At 40.4% G+C, this 20,312-nt stretch overlaps 1 protein-coding gene across 1 annotated transcript; it reads right to left on the bottom strand.

The window, feature by feature from the left end:
- Window positions 1–90: 90 nt before the first annotated feature.
- On the bottom strand, window positions 91–19,335 carry LOC142599139 (NAD-dependent malic enzyme, mitochondrial-like). The gene is given in 13 exon segments (XM_075738806.1): window positions 91–830; window positions 1,987–2,101; window positions 2,194–2,307; window positions 3,323–3,420; window positions 3,548–3,657; window positions 3,983–4,068; window positions 4,070–4,087; window positions 4,600–4,761; window positions 5,463–5,538; window positions 7,559–7,708; window positions 9,087–9,220; window positions 18,956–19,083; window positions 19,316–19,335. Coding segments are annotated over 12 exon segments (1,329 nt in total). The 5' UTR covers window positions 19,064–19,083; window positions 19,316–19,335; the 3' UTR covers window positions 91–672.
- Window positions 19,336–20,312: the final 977 nt, after the last annotated feature.

Raw genomic sequence — 20,312 nt, 5'->3', positions numbered from 1 at the left:
CTGGATGTGCTGGTGATAGCGTTATTAAAAAAAACACCCCGAAATCCCAACCTCCCCCCCCAAGCACGCCACAGTATAATGGCTTTGAGGTAACGGTGCAGAACGAGGTGTGTTTATTCTTGGTTCACTCATTTCAACGTTTGGTGGTGCCAGTGTACGAGAGACAGACGTTGGGAAACATAAGGACAGAGGGCCACCACTGACTCCTGCCCTGGAAAAGCACAGGTCTGCATGGGTCACTGTTAATGATACAAGTTCTGATCTGCAGGTGTTAGGAAGTGACTGAGTACAAAGCAGAATTCCTGGGTTGATGCAAGGACTACCTGCTTTAAGGACTTTACTTATGATGATGTTAACATAAGATGTTTCTTTAAAAACCAAATTAATTAAACAGTGTGGTGGGAAACAGTTAATTGATCAAAGCTAGGAAACATTAAATAGTTAATTTTTAAAAGTAGTAACAAGATTTAGGCTATTTTAAGCTTTTCAAAATGTCATTATTCATTAAGAAGTCTTAATCAAGACTTCTTTTCAAGTCACCTCCATTAACTTTTGCCAGAAGACAAGAAAGATCTGTATTATAAGTCCAAGGAATAATAAAACAATCTGAGTTCTTGTATTCTCACAGTCAGTAAAGAATTCTAGCAAAGTGCCAACAGGTCAACAACGTTTCTAAACATTACAAACCTCTGTTAGTGTATATGCTTCCTCTGCTGTGCATTCAGCTTTCACTGTAGGGTTACTTAGTGCAAATATTATGGGTCGCTCATTAATAGAGGCCATTGCTTTGATCACATCCTGAGAGAAGAGCCGCCCAGCTCCTGCAACTCCTGAAGTAAATGGAAACACATCAAAATAGAATCAATATTTGACTGCCTCAGGGCAGATGATAGCGACTGTAGATTAAGTTCATGTCACCCCCGAAGACTCCCACTCAGAGCAAAGCATCGCAGGCTTTTCTAGCAGCAGGAGATGGAAACCATGCACTGCTCTGTTCACGGCTGCTTAAAATTCTTATTTTCACAGGAACATCTAATTAATGTGCTCCAAAAGCCTATGTTACATGATTATTTTTTTTTTTAATTGATCTGTGTAAAGAACACTTATCACTTCCCTGGATAAGCAAGCAGGAACTCCAGGTTCTCCACAGATGATTCATCCTAGCTGGGTGTTAACTGCAATGCACATTCCCTTGATACTGGTATTTCTGACCACACCCAAACACATAGGTACAAATACATCAAAGTAGTGTATATTTGTACACCGGCTACAAACTTTGGGGTAGCTACTCAGCCTAAACCCTCTTCTTTTCCAAATAAATCATGTGCAAAGGAAATTTCAGAGCTGTACTAGGAAATACCTGTAATCCCATCTGACCTCTGCAGACAGCCACAGTTATAAATCAATACCTACATATGTCAGTGATTTAATAGGTACTGGTGATCTGAAGTATGAAATAGCTCCTTCAAGCCATGCTGCTGGCAGATTCTGGCCAGAGAAGCTGACTAAGGGAAGGAAGGAAGGTTAAAGAAAAATAAATTTAAAAATTACGCAAGTTAGGGAACACCTGTAAAGCAGAAAATGCCATGTTTGTGATTGTTCTCTCCCTTGCTGCTGGTGTAGAGAATGTGTCTGGGAAAAAGGTTGTATTTATGTCTTCCTTAGTGCCCTTCATTACAGTTGCAGTTCACTGAAGCCACGCAGTCCCACTCAGAGTTGTTCTGAAGTCCAGCACCAGCTGGACAAGGACACAGATGCAGGAGCACCACAGCTGCAATGGAGGATGCACTGAGAGAGAACCTGCACCTCAGTATATTTTCAAGCAGCAAATGGACCTCACATTTTCATCTCATTTACACTAGCAGAAATGGCAGATCACTGTCACCAACCTCCTTGGAGCCACGTTAGCAAATTACGTGCAGCAAATTAAATGCAGCAAATAACCAAATGATGGAAAACACAGAAACAAAAATAAATCTCACTTACCAATGATAGCCGAAGGCCGAAGTACATTCACTGCCTCTACAAATGTCTTTGGTATCTGCTCTGGAGCCTGATGTGTAAATGGTTCTTGATTGGAATCTACCTTTTGTTCTCGGCCCTGTAGATAAAAAGTTGATTCTTTTTGTGAGAAGGACACAGAAAGCACTGGCCACCTGCATTGTGGTGTTTCAAGTCATGGTGCACCCCTACCTGAACCAGTAAACCGTATTTGTCAAACATCCATATTCTCCTGTAGGCTTCCTCAGCAGAAATGCCGCTTTCCATCATAGCCATAACAATGAGGTTTGCAATTCCCAGGGCAGCCTTGTGGATAAAAGGACTTTAATTTTTAACAAGTCACAAAAGGGATCTGTCATCACCACCATCACTCTGTTCAAGATCCCCACAAAACCCATTTAGTAAGTCAGCTCTGAAACACAAGCAATGTTTGCCTAGATGAGGACAGACTCCTGGGATCAACAGTGTCATGTCTTCAAGAAAAAGAGAGAGGCAGCTTTTCTGGGTGCTGTGGCTCCATCAGTTCAGCAGCCACAATAAAGCAGCCCAACTAGAAAGTAAGAACAAGTCAGCGCTGCAGCCCTCCTATCAAGAAACCATGGCCTAGTGTTTTGTGCCCAACTGCTTTCTGAACCTCTCTCTGCCTCCCACTGCCTGTGAGGGCAGAAAGAAGATGCTGGCAGTGCCTCCCTCCACATCCCTTCTCTTGGCTCGCTGCACACGCTGCCAAGTCTGGCAGGAGAAATAAGGTGGAGGGAAGCGCAGTGCTCAGGCAACAACAGAATTTCAGACAATTACTGCGATCAGGACCTTCCCCAGCTGGAGAAATTTTCAGCTAATTAAATTATTTTGTCAGCACCACAGAAGCAATTTTGCTGACATACCAAGAAGCACGGTACTGGTCCTGACATTGCGGCCCCAGTAACTAACTAGTGTTTGCTGCAAACAGCCACTGATTTAACTCACTAAGAAAACCACTGTGTACTTCTCTGCAATGCTACAAAAATTAACAGATGTTCTTCATCCCCCTTTCTTACTAAATCATAACTTTACAGTAAATTCCCCTTCAACTACACACAAGTCCCTGATGCTTTAAGTCCATGTAAGAAAGTGAAAAAACTTGAGTCCTTGCAAATGTTAAACACCTTTCAAATAATTGTCTTTAAGCAGGTAGCTCCTTCTGTTAATTTATTTCAGCTGGCTTTTTTATATAAAGAGTTCTGCAATGGAATTCAGAGAATGTGAATCTCCACAAGTCCTACAGAACCAAAAAATACACAGTTAAATCTCTTGTTGCTCTAGGGCCCTTAAGAGAACTCACCTCTCCTGCTCCAAGGAACAGCACTTTCTGCTCTGCAAGTGGTTTACCAGTGGCTTTCTGTGCTGCCAGCAGTCCTGCCAAGGCCACTGAAGCTGTCCCTGTAAAAGCAGTACAAATCCAAGAAGAGTTGAACAGATCTACAGGGCAGATCGTGGGGTTTTTTTAGGCAAGTTTTTGGAGGGTTTTTTTTGCATATACATTAAGGAACATAAACAAAGGATATACCTTGAATATCGTCATTGAAGGTACAATATTTCTCTCTGTATTTTCTTAAAAAGCGAAAAGCATTGTGGTTTCCAAAGTCTTCAAATTGGATAAGTGTGTTCTGGCCATACCTACAGAACATGGCAAATATTTCTATCACTAGACACAATCCTTTTAAAACAAATCCTGCATGTAATCTATTATCTTTGGAAAGAGGATGCCCTCAGGCCTTTCACTGCTTAAAACAATTCCATCTCCGTTCTGTGCAGATAACTACAAGCAGCAAGTTCCAGGTCACAAAGAAAATCACTCCAGAGCATGAAATACAGTCACATCTCTTGACTTCTAGTCCTATCCTTATTCCTTAAAATAACAGTTTCAAGGACAGTGTGTTATGGGGGTTTTTTTTGCCAGCAGTTTTGGCCATACTTCCGTGCAGAATATTCAGTGTCCTACCTGTCTGTAATGGCTTCCATAAATTCATCAATTAGGTCATCGTAGACCTGTGAGCGATCCCTTTTTTGGTACAGGCCCATATAAAAATGGATCTTTTAAGAGTGTCTGAAAAAGAATAAATCAAAAACAGCAGCAGGATGAATCACTTCCTCAATATGCACTTCCCAGAGTTCACAGTAACACATTTCACACTGAAGATACTGCATTTATACAGCCACTGTAACTGCTTCCAGTCTATATCAATGTTCAGTAATTTCAGCTGGCACTTGAGGTTGGTGATGGCTGCTTTTAAAATGGAACAAATCAATACTGTGAACAATAAACTGCTTTAATAGATCTGATTCACATTTCCAGCTTTTTGAAGTCAGGTCAACCTGACTGCCTGTTTTACAGTGTTCCAAGTTCCAAATGCAGCATTTCACTGACATTAACTGGTGTTTTTCAATCACTGATATGTAAGTGTATAGTGAATTCCAAGTCATTACCCTTACATAAAATACTTGGGTTTATCTTAAATACAAGTGATTAAAAAAATCTTCTCTTATAGTACTCAATACTCTTAAATAGCTATGTTTCATAGGAATAACTTATGGCAGGCAAAGTTCAGTCAAACTTACTGCATTATCAGTTCCAACGTCGATGCACACAGGCAAGCATTTATCTGGATGTATTCCTGCACAGGCTGTATACAAACACAGTTTTCCTACTGGAATTCCCATCCCATACACACCTAGATCTCCAAGACCCAATATTCTTTCTCCATCAGTGACAACAACAGCCTGAAAACAAAAGCAAGTGAAGTGATATACAATCACCAAAATTTATATAGTGTAGAGTGATACCAACTGTGATTTTTCCAGGCAAAAATTCAAACAAAAAATAGATTATGGGGAATATTTTACTTGAAGCAACAATGCTTAATGTTAGAATCTGCTATGCTCCTTTTTCTTTGCTGAAATCCACTGCTCAAATCCTTGAAAGCTAAGTGGGAAGGATTCAAGCTGCCATGTGGAACAGCAGCTTGTAACTTGGGTTTGTGATTTCCACTTGTAAATCCAGACAAAAAGTTCAGCTAAGTACATTCACCTCATCTCGTGGTTCTCGACCCAACCGCATCGTACAGGTTTCAATGGCAAAATTTGAGCCTCCCAATTACCACTTCTGCCTCCTAATCTGAGGATGAGATCACCTCTCCTACTGCTATGTAACACAATAAGACCCAGAGGTGTTTCCCCCAACACCTCCCCAAAAGGTGGAACAATGAAGTCAAAAAGTTTGGCAAGTCTAGTTCTCATCATCAAACCATAAACCTTATATTTAGGATAAAACATTGTTCTTCAAGGTACGCATTATCTGCATTAGCTGTATTTTGCCATCATCGTCCAACAGCCAAAGATGCATTATTTAGTATTTACATTTCCATCAAATACTAACAAATCTTAAGATAACAACTTGAAAAAAAATTAAACAGTGGTAGTACCTTAACATCATTCTCGGGCCAGTTGTTCACAATTGACCTTATATGGCCTCTGTCTGAGATAGAAATAAATAATCCTCTGAAAGAAAAAAAACAAAGCAGAAATATTTTTATAGGTGACAATTAGAAATTTCACCTTGCTTTGTAAAACTAAATGTCAAACAGTAACATTTTCTTAAAATTGAAAGCGTTGCAGTCACTGACATAAATCACTTGAAGGACAATTTGTAACACACAAGTCCATTCAGCTACTTTTGACACTCTAAAATAAGAACACAGAGAAAATACCTGTTGATGCTACCTCAAATTTACACTACTACAGATATTCACCTTTAATACTCCTCTAGGGCAAAACACCTCAGAGGATCTAGGCTCCCCTGTAAGGATATGAGAAGGGAACATGATCCTAAACCTGGCTTTACTATAGTGAATCTCCATTCACAATATTACACAAGGCGAGGGGAGGGAAAAGAAAGGGAAAGAGGGAAAGAGAAAGACAGTGACTGACCACAAGACCACGAGAACAACAGTGCTTCCCACTGCTGAGTGCTGGGATGGGAGGCAAAGGAGCAGAAGTGAAGTGCCTGTGTTTCTTCTGCTTGAGCAAGCCCGCTGTGGTTAGGAGGAAAGGGGGCACAAAAGGCTCGGCAGAGGTGGTAACGTAAGTTGCCGACACATGGAAAGTGTTGGTTCTTGGCAAGAAAGGGGCACACATCCTGAGTTCCGATCCATTTGCTGCTTCTTGTACAGACAACTTCTAGAGGGGGAAAGTTTTCAAACTGGTCTATAATACATACAGAGATGTGGCAGAGGGAAGGAAGGATGTGAGAACTAAGAGTACCTCTTTCACATCCCCTGCCCCAGATTGGGAGCAAACCCATGAGTTTCCTAACTCTCTTTATCACAGCAGCCACACCACACAGCTGAGTCCTCACGGCAGCGAATGATTAGCCCTTCCTCCACACACCACTAAAGCCCTCAAGAAATACTTTGAATTGCAGTGAGAGTATAATGGAAATGACCCTTTGCCACCGGCAGCAACATGTTGGTCGCAGGTTCGATTCTGCCCGGACCACCATTAGCCTGAGCCTCCTCCAGCAAATCTGCTGTAGGGGTGTGCGTGCCCTTGTGTTCCTGCCTCTCTGCACAGGCTGTGTGCAGGGGTGATTTAATACCCCAAGCACAGGGGTAACTTCATTCCCTTGAATTGGTACAACTCTTGTATAGCTGAATCCAAATGAAACAGAAATAAAACATGTTTTGGGTTTGCGTGGTAAGGTTTTGGTAGCGAGAGGTGGGGTGGGAGGGCGGGCTACAGGGGTGGCTTCCGTGAGAAGCTGCTAGAAGCTTCCCCCATGTCCAACAGAGCCAATGCCAGCCAGCTCCAAGACGGACCCGCCGCTGGCCAAGGCCGAGCCCATCAGCAATGGTGGTAGTGCCTCTGGGATGACAGAGTGAAGAAGGGGGAAAAAAAAAAAAAGGAGTGGCAGCTTTTGCAGCCAGAGAGAGGAGTGAGAAGATGTGAGAGGAACAACTCTGCAGACACCCAGGTCAGTGCAGAAGGAGGGGGAAGAGGTGCTCCAGGCACTGGAGAAGTTCATGGAGGACTGTCTCCCATGAGAGGGATCCCAGGATAGAGCAGGGGCAGAGTGTGAGGAGTCCTCCCCCTGAGGAGGAAGGAGCAGCAGAGACACCGTGTGCTGAACTGACCACAATCCCCATTCCCCGTCCCCCCGTGCTGCTGGGAGGGAGGAGGGAGAGAAATGGGGAATGAAGTTGGGCCTGGGAAAAAGGAAGGGGTGGGGGGAGGTGTTTTAAGATTTTTATTTCCCATTACTTGACTTTTATTTGATTGGTAATACATTAAACTAATTTTCCCAAGTCTGTTTTGCTCATGTCAGTAATTAGTGAACGATCTCTCCCTGTCCTTATCTCGACCCACGAGCCTCTCATTATATTTTCTCTCCCCTGCCCAGCTGAGAAGGGGAGTGACAGAGCAGCTTTGGGGGTACCTGGCCTCCAGCCTGGGTCAAGCCACCACAAAACCTCAGGCAAGTATACAGAGAAAATTATAATACAAGTAGCAGCAATATTCTTACTTTGGTCTCCTGAAGATGTGTCCATACTGTGAGCAGGCAAGGCCTACTGTTGGTGTGTATACAATTGGCATTAACCGCTCGATATCATCTTGCAATACTCTATAGAATAATTTTTCATTTCTCTCTTGGATTCCCATTATGTAGATATACCTGAAATCAAGCAAAAGAAAAAAACCAAACACCACTTCTTGTTTCACATTTATGCTTATTTAAAACAACATGAAAAATGTCAAAGCAAAACCCAAACTTGCTTCAAATTATTTCTTCATGAAATTCCTGCTTCGTCTCAAACTGGGCTTTGAGCCCTAACCAAAAGTTGGAAAAGAGAGAGTAGCAGTACTAAAAAGCTGAAATAAAAAACCTGGATATGACACACCATGCATGCTAACAAGGCACAAACATGCATTGTGATAAAAGATAACCCATGGATTTATTACAGGATGTAGCTGGGAGTCTCACTACTGTTAAAAAAATTACCAGCGAAAGAATTTTTCATCCAAAAAAAAAGTAAGGTCCTGACAATAAGGTCTTGTTAATCCTAATATTAGCACAAACTAACTCCTAACTAAAAGTTCATTTTGAAGGTCTTACCTAGCTGTATAAATCAAACCCGCATTTTTACAAATTCACCTACCAATCTACCGCGTATCAATTCATATTCAGTCTTGTTGACCCAAAACCATAAGGTTAATGAATTAATGATTCATCTTAGGCTACAGCAACCAGGCACTTTGCCAATACAGATGACCTGACTCTTTCAGATCAGCAAGTGACATGCTGTGGATTTAAATGCCATCTTTCGGTTTTCATAGGAACAAAAGAGTTTTGATGTGGTCCAGTAAGCCTCAAACCATTCCAGTGCTCCTCTCGCCTTTAGGAGACTGCGTATTTTTACATGCAGATATACACAGGCTTGTATGAAAACAGTAACAGGATGCTAAAAACATGCCATTCTAACAAATCATCGAATCAAAATCCTTCACATTTTTTTCACTAAACCACTGGGTTAAACAGAAAAAAAGATACTAAAAAATTACACATTATGAGACTCAAAATTCTAACCCTGTAATTCCTTTCTGCTGTATATGATAAACACTGTTTTTCAGACCTAATTATCAAACCCTCAGTTTACCTTCATTCTCACATGTTTTTCTAGCATGTGCTAGCTGCCTCCTTCTCCCCCGCAATAGTTCTGTGCTCTAACAACCTGCCACCCAAATCTTACATATTACAGAAATACCTATTACATATTACAGCAAGGTTTGAAGCTTTGTTACTGGCTAATTCGTGCACATTCTTTTTCGCTACCTTATGACTATGTAATATAAGAAAAAAGCTTCCCTATCTCATTTAGCCACGTGATGAATGCGTGACTGATGAAAGCAGTTTTCTGTGCAGACGTGAAAATAACCTCCAACGACTGAAAAACCCAGTGGGGGCATAGAAACCTTGTTTGGTTATCCCCATGCAATATTTTACAGCAATTTCCATTTATTTGCATGACAAAACAAGGGCAGAGGAGACTTACTTTTCCAAGGGGTCAGTCATTTTTGCCAAATTCTTATGGAAGCGTAAGGCTTGAATGTCTTGTGTTTCTATTTTAGGAGGCAGAAGTCCTTGCAACCCAAGCATCTGTCGTTCATGTAATGTAAAGGCCATACCCTGAAAAAAAGAGAGGTGAGAAATAATTAGCAGTTCTTCCTCTAACATTTCTATTTATAATGTCATTCTATTTGCCGTTTCAGACTATCCGCTGCATCCTTTTCTCACGGCAGGTGCCAGAGCAGACAGGGTTTGGATGTATTTGTCTCTGGTGGGGTTCTCCTCATCCTTTGGGGGTATCCTTTTTGACCACAGCTTTTCCGCATCTCTTGAGTCCTCATGCCCTTTGCCAGATTTCGTTTTCCTCTGTGAAACTGGAGAACAACTAAGAGATCCCACTGCAGGCAGGCTAAGGTTTAAAAGTAAAGTAACGGATGCTTCTTGAGTGGTTTCACAGGAACATATAGGGTTGACCAGGAACATGTTAGTCACTCAGTCTGGTCTCTACAATCACACACAGTAACATTTAGTACACAGAGGTTTATCTGAATTGCTCAGTTTGCTGCTTTTTTCCTACACACTTCCAGTAATCCAGCCAGATCCCAAAGTTACTGAATTGCCCCGATACGTCTACTGAGATCACAATTCAACCTAAACCCATGATTTTTACTTAGGGCTAGAACTAATCTACTTGTCTTGAACTGTAGTCGTCTACTACCAAAAAGCCTCACTTGTAACGAATTAAGTTTCAGGAGAGTTAAACCACAAAAATATCCCACAATTTCCATTCTTCTTTGTTTCAAGGTGGATGAAGTGTTTAATTTATAGTTATTTAAATACTAATTTGAATTATTTAACAATAACATTCAATAAAAGTGGTTTTTCACTTAGTACACATAACTGCCTGCTCAGAGCTACCTGTTAGTGAAGACCTCTTCACAGGCAGTTAACTCCGAGGCGTAACTTGGCAAGATGTTAACTGATCCAAGTCTGGATTCACAGCCAACCTGGCTCAAAGCGCTGACCCCATTTCCGACAACAACTGACCCCACTTTAAGTTTGCCACTTCCAAAAGAGCAATGAGAAACTTTCCTTATTTCAGTTTATCCACTGGGTCAGTTCAGGGAATGATTAAATTGATATGTGCAAACACTGGAGGTGAAAATCCAGGAAAGCCTTTGCTATGCTAAGGCTGTGCATCAATCTGTGAGCAAAAGCAGAATGGAAAGGGAAAGGTCTGCTACTTGTAATGTTTTGAAAGAGATGGAAACAAGAAACATCAGTTCTACTCACAAACAACACTTCCTTTGTTTACTAAAGCAGCTAGATTAAAAAACAAGAGCACATTTTCTCAAACTCTGTCCCCTGCAGCTGGAAGCAGCTTCTTACTGCCAAGTTTTTTGGTTTTTGTTTTTGGTTTTTTTTTTAAAAAAAAGGTTTATAAAAAGCTTTCTAAAGTTTGTTTTATGCCTTGTAATTACATTCCAAATTCCTTCCGCAATCAGAAAAATCACAAGAAAATAAATTAATCTTTTCCCACTTTAGAATAAAAAAAACCCCATAAATGAAGATTATATATTTTCACCTCTGCTTATGTTTGAATAGGTTTTCACAGGTAGTTATAGAAAACATGCCATTAACAAAAAAACCTCTGCTTTAGAGGCTATACTTAGTGTAATTCAGCATACTTGACTGGTTTAAAACCAATATGGCAACTCCTTAGGGAAAAACATAATTAAAATTATTAATAATTTTTATATAATTTTTCTCTTTGCTTATTTAAATCACATTTAATATCAGTCCTTTTGACTACATTGATTTAAGCAGTCCACTTGCTTTTCTGTACAAATTCTATCCTATGTTCTAAAGTAATAAAATATTTGAGGAGGTAAAAAGCAAGCTACTCCTAGGAAAAAAAAAAAAGAACACAAACTTCAGAATTTTGTAAAAAACACTTGAAAATACCTTTTAGCAAAAAACTCTGAGTATTTAGCCCTAAGAGAGATCAATGCTTCATATTTCTGACAACCTTCCATGTAGTAGATTTGACAATAAATACTGAATTCAATTTACATCCTGCTTCTGCTATCCACGAGTCATTCGCAAATCTTTTTTTTTTTTTTTCTTTCCTAATGTAATTGTTATTCTCAAGTATTCTTCCAATATTGTGTGTAACTAAATTTCAGAGATGATGGCTTATTCCGGAACTTTTTACCCTTCCTGCTGGGTCTTTTGCTGGGTGTAACAGTCACTTTACCTGCGTGATAATTTTGTCTGAAAAACAACTGGAATAATCCAAAATTTCCACTGAGAACACAACCAGTAAAAGCAGCACCGGCATGAGAAAAAAAACCATGAGGAACACACACTGAATGCTTTCTTTTTTTTTTTTTCTCTTTATATTGCAAAGAATCTACTTTAGTTTCACTTCTACGTACTTCACAAGAAATACTGAAAGATTCTCTGGGAATGTAAATGCATCTTCCAAAGTTGCATGGAAGCGCACCATGCGAAAAAACACATCTCAGCTATCTTCCTCTTTTCCTTAACTACCTCCTAAATTTGTAACCATCAGCAGTTTATGCCTTTTGTGAAACAACCGTTCCTCAACACAAACTGTACTTGCAGCGCAAGTGATTTAGGATACAAAGCCAAGTACAGCTGGTAAACTTCTGTAATATTTTGATTGTTACTTTAGGCACTACAAAAACAAAAATGATGCCAAAAGATTTATGATACTAAGAAAGAAACAAAGCTTACTGTCTTTTCAGGAGATATATAAACATGGGTCAGTAAAGCCACTAATGTCACCAGTTTAAGGCACATCAAAGGCCAGAATCCATCAGTGGTACCATACTGGCCGTACTGACATTTTACTCTAAACTACCTGAATATCTCACTAGCAAAACTTACATCCTCCCCATCAGAAACTCGCAAGTCCCTGAAAAATAAATTCTATCTAATTTCCACTATTACCATGACACTGGGACATGGTTTTTCCTTAATTTCCCTGTATGTTGAAGTCAGTGACCTTAAACTACCTGGGTTCTTAATAATAATCAAATGAGCCCTGAGGATAGCACTAAGCAGAACAACCACCCATCTTTATTCAGTTTATTCACATTTTTCCCAGTCTATAGGCAACTTGGTTTTTCAGTGTTTCTGGAGCTACAGTAAAATTAAACACAGTGAATTTTTAAGTGGTACTAAGTACTTCCAGCTGTTTATTTGCATGACAATTAGATCTTACCACATTAAAAGACATTTCCATTTCTGCCCAGGCCTAACTCAGGAATCTGAATGCCATCAGTCTCCACACAGAAATTCAATCCTTGTTGCAAGTAGAAGAGAACAAGTTTAGTTCAAAGCAGCACTATAAAAACCTCAGAGCCCTTCCAACACTTGCTGTATTCCCATTCATTATCTTTGGCCGTGACCATCAGCTGCCTCTTGCTTTGGATTTGGGATTGTGGCTTGATCCCCACACAGCACCTCACAGGATGGAGATTTTCCTTCAACTAGCTCAAGAAGAGCTGCAGTATTTTTTTTTTCTTCCTAGCCTTTTCCCTCATTTTATAAACCCTGTTTGACAGAACCAGCAATCAGCTCCCAGTGAATCAGGAATAACTCAGCAATTTGCAGCACTGGGACTGATGTTCTCAAAGGCACTTTAGATTCCAGCACCTACATAAAGGCCAAATTCCCCCTGGTTTCCACTGGGATCAAATGCCTAATTACTGTCATGATTTGGATTTAAATCAGAGAGATCAAATTTTGGTTTCCTTTGACCCACAGTGCTAGGTGTCCTTTCTCTGAGTGTTCTGCACTGACTTTCACTTAGATTAGTTTCCTTAATCCTCTTTACAGCTCAGAAAAAAACAGGTGTCCTTTCTACGATAGTACAGACAAAGCAGGGAGTGACTCTAGGAGAAAACCCAGCACACTTCAAAGGCCACAAATGAATTAATTAATACGCATGGACAAATTTATTGTAACAAAACCAACGTACTGCTGTGGGGGAAAAAAAAAAAAGCAAGTAAAGTGAAGTGTTGACAGTTTTTTAGTTAAGACAAGCTCACATTGAATCACCATGTACTGTGCCTTTAATCCATGAAGTATCTGGCACTGGGACCTCACTTTAGCACTAACAACTGCACTCTACTACACAAAGCGAGCAGTGCTATAAATACCAGCATATAGAAATTCTAGTTGCCCGCTTTGCATCAAGGTGAACAGGAGACCTGAATCCTGCAAGTGTGATTTTTATAACACCATTGAGTAAGTAACACAGAGAGGTTTCTAAGCAGAGAAGTACTAGTGGTGATTATTTTTTCCCCTACCTGCAAAGTCTTGCAGGCATATATATACATGTAGGAGGGGATACTTTTACCTGATACCATAAATACTCTCAAACATTCTGAAAACCTGCACAGTTTATAACAAATAACCCATTCAAAGCCCCTGATAAAGATGTAGATGCACAATATATCCAAGCATGCCACTGTTTGGAAAATGAGTTAGCCTACTTTACAGGAAAGATTTAATCAAATGGTTTTCATCTAACTTCTAATCATTATTGTAACATATTCAGCAGTATACTGTAGGCTTTGAAGTAGCATCATAAAGACTTTTAAAATAAAGTGGATTTCACATTGGATTGTGGGCTGCTGCTTCTCTTAACTCTGCTGCCTTTTGCTAAATCACAAAGTTCACTATTGCGCAATGTCTCCATTGCAAATTAATAAAGTTCACTCATATGAATCAAAGGTGCATTTGCTATCTCAACCATAGATTCAAAGTTTCTCTGTGTTCATGAGAATAGCGTAGAATATGGAAATCTCCTTTGATTTCTTTCCTCCTTCATTTTTTAAACTCAATTTCATATCTTTATTCTTCCAGAAACAGCATAGTATATATACTGGAGGGTATGGCTGATACAGCACAGCAATCTACTCCCTGCTGAACTGTGAAATGACCCAGACCTTCTCCAGGTTATTAAATCTTCAAAGACCTCAGTCTCTCTGCAAGCAAAGATGCCATCAGTTCTTGCACCACCTCGGTATGTGTGGAACCAGATGTAAATCACTTTGGCTGCTGAACCAGACTTAGCTAACCCACAGTAGCTCTCATTTACTAATAATGTGGCTTCAACTAAAAGCATTCCCCTGCAGAAAATGGGAAAAAGTTAGAAACAGAAAGCCTTTACACACCAGCAAGAAGGCCATCCAGCCTCTCTAGGGTTTTCTTCCAAACGCCAACGCTTATGGTAAAGCTGTTCATTGCAAATCACGAGCATGACTGAAATTGTTCATCTACACCGTACAGCATCACCGAACACCTCAGAAACATTTCATTAAACTGCTGTTTTTCTAACTGAGAAGATACCAGTGCTTTTATTCTCCTTTAATGACATTAATCCTACCATAAAAAAAAAAAAAGAAACCGAAAAAATTAAAAACCAGGACAGGTTCCTTCCTTCCTCCACCCACCTTCCATGCAGCTCACAAGTCCTGAGCAGAATAGCTGATCTAAGTCAAATGAGGTGTAATACTACTTACCACCTTTGGCACTTACAGCACCTTTTCAGACAGATGATAAAAGCTGGTTACAGATTAAACAGTTCCATCTTTCCAGATTTCATTCCCTTTAAAAGCATACAGATCTCAAGGAAGCTGATAAAAGCTGCAGAAGCACGGCCACGCAACCTCCATCCAACAATCCCTCCCCATCTCCAAACCAGTTGGGCAGCACACAAAACTTGCGGTGGGATTTTTGGGTTGGACGTGTGTCTGTGTGCAAGGGAACTATCAGTTTCCTGCCTTCTAGGATCCTTCTTCGTGACTGATCAGAAACTGCTGGTAGTATTCCAAGCACTGCGTTTCTTAGTGACATGACAATTACCATTTGCAGGACATCTCCCCATCCTGTTTATCCTGGTTTCCCCAGGAAGGCAGGGGCATTGCGTAGTCTACACCCTGGCTGCTCAACCCAACTGACACAGTCTAAAAAATATTACAACAAATCAAATGTGTCAAAAACCAACAGGGTGAAAAAGGGCAGGGGAAGGGGCATCTTCTTTTAAATTTTAAAATCCATACAATCTTTCTTCACATTCTCTTATCATATTTATTTTGTCCAGATAGCTTTAACTTTGGGTTGAGTTTTGTTTCTTCGTTATTCTGAATTGGAAACACACTGTTTGGATATTTGCCAGAAGTCAGTGAGGTCAGGTGCATCTTTGTTGTGAAACTGATTCTTTAAACAAAGGTAATCTATCAGAGTTTTTGGAAATATTCAGTAAGGCATAGATGAAAATAAATTGGGCTGAAAAAGCTGGGAATGAATACAGATGAAACTGTGATTAATGATCTAGCTAAATACAAGGTATGAGAAGATGAGAGCCCACGTGGAAGGTAGACACTGGGACAGTTCCTCAGGAATCAGTCTGGGATTAAACTGCCACTTATGACACCGCCAGTGAATTCTTTTTTAAAATGTATCATGTATTCCCACACACGTGCACCCAGGCACATACATCCGTACAATATGTGTGTGTGCATGTGTGTGTTTAATGCAATGTCCCAAAGGTATTGGCTGAAGCTAAAAATTTGGGAGGCATTGTCAGAACAGGAAAACGGTATTAAAGAATGAAAAAACCAAACAATACTGAGGAACAGAGTAATAGAAAAAGGGGTGATGGAATCAACTGTACAAAATAGAGTCACGCATTTAGAGAGTAACAAGAACTGATGCCATGAGGTAGAAAAATCACCAACTAAAATACAGGAAGTGTCACAAATTATTCAGAGTCACAGATTTGCTGCAAGCACATAGAATGCAAACATATGAATAATGTTACAGGCCACAGATTTCCAGTGAAGATAAAGACATGACATCACATAAAGTGATGCCACTCTACATGGCAGAATGGACATCGGCAAGGTCAGGGATCATCTACTCATGCATCATCTGTTCTGTGCTGGAAGAAGAAATCCTGGCCCTTGAGTGAGAATCTGAAGGAGTAGCACAACAAAAATAACAATTTATTTGCCAGTACTAAACAAATGAAATTGTCCTAACAGCATTCTAAGCACCCAACAAGCTTAAAATGCTGCCTTGGCACAGCAGGGATCTCCAGTAGAATAAAAGGTCCTGAAGCCAATTAACTGTAATTTGAATCCCTGTCACAGAGCAGAAATCAAACATCATGGAAGATCCTCAGTATACACAGATGCCAGCAATGCAGTTACAGTGTGTTCTGCAATTGTTTGGCTGCGACAGCAAGGGCATTACTGATATAGCTTGTGACCTTTTCTGAGCTGCCCTGACAAAAAAAAACCCTCTTGAAAACTGGTCTTGAAACAGAAAAACCTAAACCAGTTGATGCAGGTGTAGTGTGCACCTGCAAAAAACAGGTAAGGATGGGAAGGAAAAAAACCCAAAAACCAAATAGTGAGAAAAAAACCTACTCTAATGACAAAGAACAGGAGTGGATTAATTTGCACAAGAGGAAGGGGTGGTTCTCTGTTAGTGATCCTGCCATCTCGCAGTTTATTTTAGGGCCCACGTCTATTAGAGGAGACCAAATGTTCTGTAGACTTGATAGGGACTGTAAAAACTAAACAACAGCAACTAAACCGCAAGTCATAAAATGACAATCTCAAGCTGCCAGCAAGAGATAAAGCCCTTTATCTGTGCCTGTATTTATATGAGACATATATATATATATATATGTACATGAGGCACAGCGGGCAAGAAAAGCATAAAGGGTAAAGTACTTTGTGTATTTAGTCAATCATTTATTTCTCTGCTGAATTTTCGAAATATATTTCTATACAGATACTGCATCCAGCATCAAGCAGTATCATTTAACTAGCTCACAGAACCATTCAAACAGGTGCCAGCCTTAATGACAGAGCTGAACAAATGTGGAAAGTTTTTTTTCCCTCTCACATGTATCATTTCTTGACAACATTCAAAAATTAAAAAAAGTCAACTGCTATTAATAAGCAGCTCCCTGCTCTTCTCTCCTCCTCCTTCTCAAAAAAATCCATTAAAAAAGTGCATTGTGCTCAGCCCACCAGAGAACTGCAGGCTTAAAAAAAATTAAAAAGATATTACCACTAGAAAAACAATAAGAAATGACCTATTGTTTTTGTTTCTGAACACTGTTGCATAACCAGCACTTGGAAAAGCTTACAGGGCTTGAATTAATTTCCACTGGTATGTCAAAGTGTTTAGAGCTCAAAAAAAGTCTCGAGATAATCTGATCTTGACAAATCACACCAATCCATTCTTTTCTCCCTTCCCAACATCGCAATCCCAGTTTTATTTTCACAGCCAGCCTCTAACTTTTACAGCTCGCTCTATATACACAACATGCATTCATGCAGTATCAAGGCATCTCGTACTACACTACACTGTATAAGAAACAATAAGAAACATGAGGACAGGTCTACATTTTGTCTTCTTTCTTTCTTTTCAGGACACTCAGGAATCACTTTTGCCAAAAGAAACATGAGCAATTCTCCCTGTAGTTATGGACAGGACACAAGAAGATGCAGTTTCCAGTTCCTAGCTTGATATCCTCCCCAGATGTTTTGAGCCCACTGGCCAACTTCTAATTCTGACAGAAAGAGAGGGACAAAGAAAAAAAAAAAAAAAAAAAAAGATTTTGCTGTGCAGAGGAAAGAGCCAGTCTAGCCCTTCTGCTGAGAGAAAGGCTCGGGGTTATGCGTCTGGCTTGCCAGCTGGCCAATTCATAGCAGCACGTGTTTCTCTGCATCTAGGAAGTGGCAGGGGACATGGGAAAGAGCTAAGAATACAGAGGGAGGGGAGGAGTCAGAGCCACAGGCAGAAAAGGAAGAGAAGGAAATATACAGTGAAAGGGAAATAAAAGACATTACAGAAGGGAGAAAAAAATAAAATCAGAGAACGGGAAAGAGGAGAAAAAACAGACATTAAAAACATAGGATAAAACTATGGAAGTCCTGCTTCCATAGGTCCGTTGCTCAGGACATGCCCTGTCAGAGGTGGCTAGATTTGTCACCTTTCTTGGCCACTTTAGACATCTTGGATCAGCTACCAAAAGCCCTCATCTCATTTCTTACTTGTTTTAGTTTATGTATTAATTGTTTCAATATTCCTGAAGGCTACTCCTCCTCCTCTGGGGGGGCGGGGGGGAAGGGGAAGAGAGATTGGGGATGGGGTTGTGGCAATAGGAAAATTTTTGTGAAGGTTAAAAAAAAAAAAAAAAAGCACTTTATTAGGAGAAGTTCCTCCCAATGCATGGAATTAACATATTGTCTCTACCTCCCAGCTAGCTCCATTCAAGGCTTATTTTTAGATGCTCTCTGTCTGACTCTCTACACAGGGATGTTTCTTACTGATATGGCTCGGTCCCAATTCACATTCTTGCAGGAAAAAGCCAGGACACACAGGCTAACACTTTCCATCACCAGCAAGATTGAATTCAGAATTAACTTTTGCAAACTATGAAATAAGACTTTTTATCTGCTAAAGCTTTACTTCAATTCAACCAGCCGAAAAACTAAGCCAGTAAACAGCAAGAATCAGCAACTCTTCATTTGGCACAAGGAAACAGCAGTATTAATTGTATAAACCATAGCAAACCAGGGGAAGGGCAAGCTGACAGAAGCAGAAGGTGTTATCAGAAGTCCTTGTATCATAGGCGTCCACGTAGTAAACTTAAAATGATCACTGACTCCTCCATCTTCTGTACCCTTTTTTGGCTGTGACCCAGTCCACCTCCTGGAGGTGGTTTAATCCCAGAACAAGGTCCATTGGATGATTACCAGATGAAGATAAGAGATTTGATAATCAGGTACTACCAACCTTGTTTGTTCGTGGGTTTAACATCAGTGGCTTGCCTTTTTCTTTCGTATGTGCGCTGCGACATGCCATCGCACAGGGAGTGGCAGCTACTCGTAGTCGGGAAAACATTGTTTTTTGTTACACTGCACCTAGGAAAAGGGAAAAAAAGTAATTCAGATGCAGAGGCAGTGGAACTAATGTTCATATTTGTACGCCATCTGTTGTAAAAGAAATAGGTACATGCTTGGTAAGACTCTTTGCTCCAACACCATGATAATAACCCCAAATTGCCTTGTGGCAGCCAGGAGGAAGAAAAAGAAGGAAGGCTTTACAACAATGAGAGTGCATGAATGAGTAGAGAGAACATACAGGGATACTAACGTGAGCTAGCATTGTGCTGTGGGCTGCAGGCAGCCAGCATTCACTAGGTATTGTCTTATAGCTGCACCATAAACCCAGAGCACAACTGCCGTTGGCAAAATATTAACCTTCCGTGGTGACCCATGCAACTGGCACCAGGGCAAATACCAGGGAGGACAGAATGACTTGGGCTAGTACAGCAAGAAAATTTAAGCTGCGTTTTTTCCAATAGCTTTCTGACAATCAATCTTGTGGCCTGAAAAACAGAAAAGAAAGAAACTATGACTCTTAGCATATTAAAACTAGATTAGAACAAAATGTAGAATTAAAATGGTCACAAATTCACTGAACTCTGAATTCCATGCTTATATTTTTTTTTAAATTCCAAACCTGAAAATAAAGGTTATTTTCAGAGAGAATATATCCTTTTCAATAAAGGATATGTTTCCCTAACAAAACAAAAAATTTGTTAGTATCGCTCAAAAGCTTAATGCTTAATCTCACCAGGTGAGAACAATTCTCAAACCCATTTTATCCAACTATTAATTGCAAGCTCTTTGGAGCAGAAACTATCATTTATTGCATACTTGTATAACGCAGTACCACCAGGGAATATGTACTGGACTCTTCTCTAAACATTATTTCACCAACACAGAGACACAATAGCAATCGCAGCCAGTGCTTTTACAGGACCACAGCCTGTATGAAGACACATTAGGATGGCAGGCCACAAAGGCCTGTATTTAGCGGTGTGCCCCAAAGGTCAGCGCTTGCTCCGGTCTTGTTCAACATGTTCATCAGTGACCTGGACGAGGGGACAGAGTGTGCCCTCAGCAAATTTGCTGATGATACAAAATTGGGAGGAGTGGCTGATGTACCAGAAGGCTGCGCTGCCAATCAGCGAGATCTGGACAGGCTGGAGAGTTGGGCAAGGAGGAATCAAATGAAATTCCATAAGGGCAAGTTGCAGGGTCCTGCACCCGGGGAGGAATAACCCCAGACACCAGTACAGGTCAGG

The sequence above is a fragment of the Balearica regulorum genome, chromosome W (genome assembly GCF_011004875.1).
Source record: "Balearica regulorum gibbericeps isolate bBalReg1 chromosome W, bBalReg1.pri, whole genome shotgun sequence".
In the NCBI taxonomy this organism is placed as follows: Eukaryota; Metazoa; Chordata; class Aves; order Gruiformes; family Gruidae; genus Balearica; species Balearica regulorum.
Note: the sequence above shows the minus strand (reverse complement) of the source record. Positions and strands in the feature narration are given on the sequence as shown.